Consider the following 3,744-nt stretch of genomic DNA (forward strand, 5'->3'; position numbering starts at 1 on the left):
GTGTGTGTTTGTGTGTGTGTGTGTGTGTGTGGAGGGGGAGGACAGTTGCCACTGGCTGGCTGGTTCGGGGCTGCACCTGTTGTGTGTACAGAGTAGGGCTGTGCGATTAATCGAAATCAAATCGAAATCGCGATTTGAGACGTTGCGATTTCCTAATCGCAAAGCCTGCGATATGGACGCGATATTACTCTGTTCCAGAGCATATGCATGACTGCCAGCCTTGAGTTGCAGTCTTACTAACCAATAGAGTGAGCGCACCTCCATTCTCCCCAATCAGCACTGCTCTAGCCAACTGCGTAAACACCCACCATTTAAAAACAAACAAAAAAAAAAACACAGAAAGCGGGAGAGAGAGAGAGTGGGATTATGGCGTCTACTGGGTCAGATCGCTGCACGCTGTTGTTGTCTCGTCTCCCCTCAGACGCGCTGCAAAGGCGATCCTGCGCGCAATTTTCAAAACACCCACAAGATGGCGGCGTTTATCGGTGAATCCGATATTACAAAACCGATATCCAATTACGGAAAAATGCTTAAATATCTGGGAAAATATCGGTAAATCAATATATCGGTCGATTTCTAGTTAATAACACATTTTTCTGTGGTGTGATAAACTCAGATCACACATTTAATATTGACTTTACACGGACTTTAACAGACCACTCTTGCCATTTTTTTTCTGTGCTCATCTGCCATGTTGCATGACTCACCTGGCTCTCCATCTGGGGTGCTGCTTGTAGTGCTTCCCTGTGACAGCGACATGCAGCTGGAGTCCTCATCACTGGGAATGCCGTGCTTACTGAACAGCAAACAAGCATTTCTGCTGCCACCTTCACCTCCTATCTTCTGAATCTCAGATGAATTGGTGTTCTCGCCTCCAGTGGGATTTAAATTTTTCTCTTCTCTTGTCTCCTCTTGGTTTTCTTGATTCTTCTCCATCAGAGTGTAAATCAGAAGAGGTTCATCAGCTGCCCAACTGTGGTCAGAGCAGAGAGCTTTCAGGGTCTTGTTCTTCTCTTCATGGTGCTGCTGTGAGTTCTGGTTTGGGTTTCTGTCAGTGGTTTCATTCTTGTTTTCAACCAGGTTAAGATTCTGGTCTTGCTGCTGCTGCTGCTCTGCTAACTTGCATATTTGATTCTGATCTTCCTTCATCCACTTGGCGTTGCTCTCGGAGCCTGGAAGACTGTGTTCATTCTCCTGATTTCTGCTCCATTCATCTTCCTGGTGCCGGAGGGATACATCATCATCGTCTAGTCCTCCCATAATGCCTTTGAGGGGCTGAATGGAGGTTGTGCTGCCGTAATTAAGTTGACTCTTTAGAGAGAAAGGATTTGACCCACGAGTATCTGTCAGGCCCAACTTTCTTTCATGTGATAAGCAGAGGTCAAGGGTCAGTGAAGGTGGGATGTAGGTGTTTTCATTGTGCAGGTCTGATGGGCTCTTCACAGACATAACACAGAGCTGTAACATACATGCACATTTAGAAGTCACACCTTCACTGTAACGGCATTAAAAACATGAATATTTCACACACAAACACACAAACTCACTGTGATAAACATGATAATCCTGGCCATTAAAATTGGGGTTAATCATTTTACATTTCAATATTATTATTCACATCTAAGGAAGCACCAGTCCGATACCTGGATCAGCACTGGCACCTATACAGACCTTTTTTGCAGGATCAGTTTTCGGTTCAATGGAACCAGAAAAAGCCAAACAAGTACGACAAAGGCACCATGAAACTTTTCGTGCACTATGTTCCAAGTCTTCCGAAGCTGTTCGATAGCTTTATATGAGAAACAGATGGATATTTCAAGGTCATTAATTTTATGTAGGGCTGGATGATAAATAACATCATATTGAGATCGCGATACAATTTATGGCGATAACGATAAGCTCTGGACAGTTTTACTCGATATGTATTAATCTAACTGCCTATCACAAAGCAAATTCAAACACAACAGCCAGTCAGTACATGTCACTAATAAGTCTGCGTGTTTCTGTGTGAATGAGTGGCGCAGTTTCATTTATTACACAAACTCAAACACGTGTGACACCTGCTGTGTTGTCAGCGTCTGCATGTCACTATATGTGACCCTGGACCACAAAACCAGTCATAAGGGTCAATTTTTGGAAATTGAGATTTATACTCAACCAAATGTAATTTATGCAATATTTCAAACCTTTAACCCACTGGGGAAAATCAGCCCATGGCAACAGTTTAAAAGCAGCCCAATTTCGTGAAACCCTGCATCCAACACGAGCTGCAGAAGTCAGATTTGACTGATCACGGGTCAAAAGTAAGGAGAGATAACTGATAAAGATGTTGGAGGATTTGCTCCTCAACAGATCCTGAGCTCACTGACAAATATCTTTTATCGTAGGAAGTGCTCCCTTTACACAGTGTGCGCGCGATCGCGAAATCGAAAGTGAAAGTGAACTGCGAGCGCTCATTCACATATTGATAGCGGTGCCCTGATGTGCAAAAACTATATACAATATTAGAATGTTTGCGGGAGCGGATGGGAGCATGCGGTAATGGTCAGAAGTTCAGCGAGAGCGGGATCAACAAGCCCCGCGCTATCACGCAGTGGTGCAGTCCGTCAGTGAGCGCCGTAACAGATGACGTCAAATCTTGCGGGATTCTATAAATAAACTACACAAAACCCCACTATTCGGACAAATATACATAATGAAAAGATGATACAAAATTTAATAAAATGGCATTTAAAACTTTTTAATACTTATTAAGGGCCTTCATTTGATCTAAATTGATTTATCAACTTTTAATACTTTTTAAGACCCCGCGGACACCCTGATTTAGTCGCCCAGTGAAGATTTAGTCACATATGCGAGTGATTTACTTGCAATGAAGAGGGTTGCGCATGCTGTCGAGAGAGGGGCTTTCAGTGCGCGCGCTTCTGCTGTGTCAGCGCGAGCACAGCATTGAGTTCTTTTTCACTGCTTACTGCACTTAATAACTTTATTAAACATAATGCACATCCCAAGTTCACGATTGCGATATACCGTCATACCGCCCAGCCCTATGTTCATATATATATATATTAGGGCTGCCACTAATGACTATTTTTATTTCGATTAATCTATCGACACATTTATCGATTAATCGAAACGATTAATTTCCCACAAAAAAAATCTACAATTTTACTTAAGAATATTTTACTAAACTATATTTTATTAAAACAAATGAAATCCAAATTTCTATGAAATCCTTTTTTTAAAGCAAAAGTAAAGTGCAACAGAGTGCAAGAAGCAAGTGTCCATCTCATAGTCCAAATCACTGAAATCAGAGTTCAGTATTATAGTGTAAGAATGACAACATATCCCCGTGTTCTAGTCTACTAATATAAAACTGTAAAACTCAATTAATTAGACAGGCTTTTTTGATTAATAAAATTTAAATTAACCATTAAAACAGAGTATAGAAAAATTTAAATGGAAAAACACTGAATTTGGAAATAAAACCGATTTCATTGGGCCCTATAATTATAATTAATTTTTTTGTGGTAATAAAAATAGATGTAAGTGAACACCAACGGCATGACGATTGTTTTTACCGCAATGTATTCTCCTGTGTTTGTGTGGATTTATAAATTATTTACCTTACAAATCTGATGAAATGGCGCACGTTGCGTTCCCAGATGAACGTTATAATAAACCCAAACTCCCAACAACATGCAAATGGTGTCCTTTAGTCGCTCCACAACTCGTTAAAATGCC

At 41.0% G+C, this 3,744-nt stretch overlaps 1 protein-coding gene across 1 annotated transcript in view; it reads right to left on the minus strand.

Moving 5' to 3' along the window:
• Window positions 1–3,744, minus strand: part of LOC107705847 (amyloid beta A4 precursor protein-binding family B member 1-like) — a 28,395-nt gene that overhangs the window by 21,878 nt on the left and 2,773 nt on the right. Inside the window, exon 2 of the mRNA XM_016509342.1 lies at window positions 654–1,458. Within this exon, the coding sequence (XP_016364828.1) occupies window positions 654–1,458 (805 nt within the window). The remainder of the gene's footprint in view (window positions 1–653; window positions 1,459–3,744) is intronic.

This window comes from Sinocyclocheilus rhinocerous, unplaced genomic scaffold (assembly GCF_001515625.1).
Source record: "Sinocyclocheilus rhinocerous isolate Xijiao unplaced genomic scaffold, SAMN03320098_v1.1 scaffold924, whole genome shotgun sequence".
NCBI lineage: Eukaryota > Metazoa > Chordata > Actinopteri > Cypriniformes > Cyprinidae > Sinocyclocheilus > Sinocyclocheilus rhinocerous.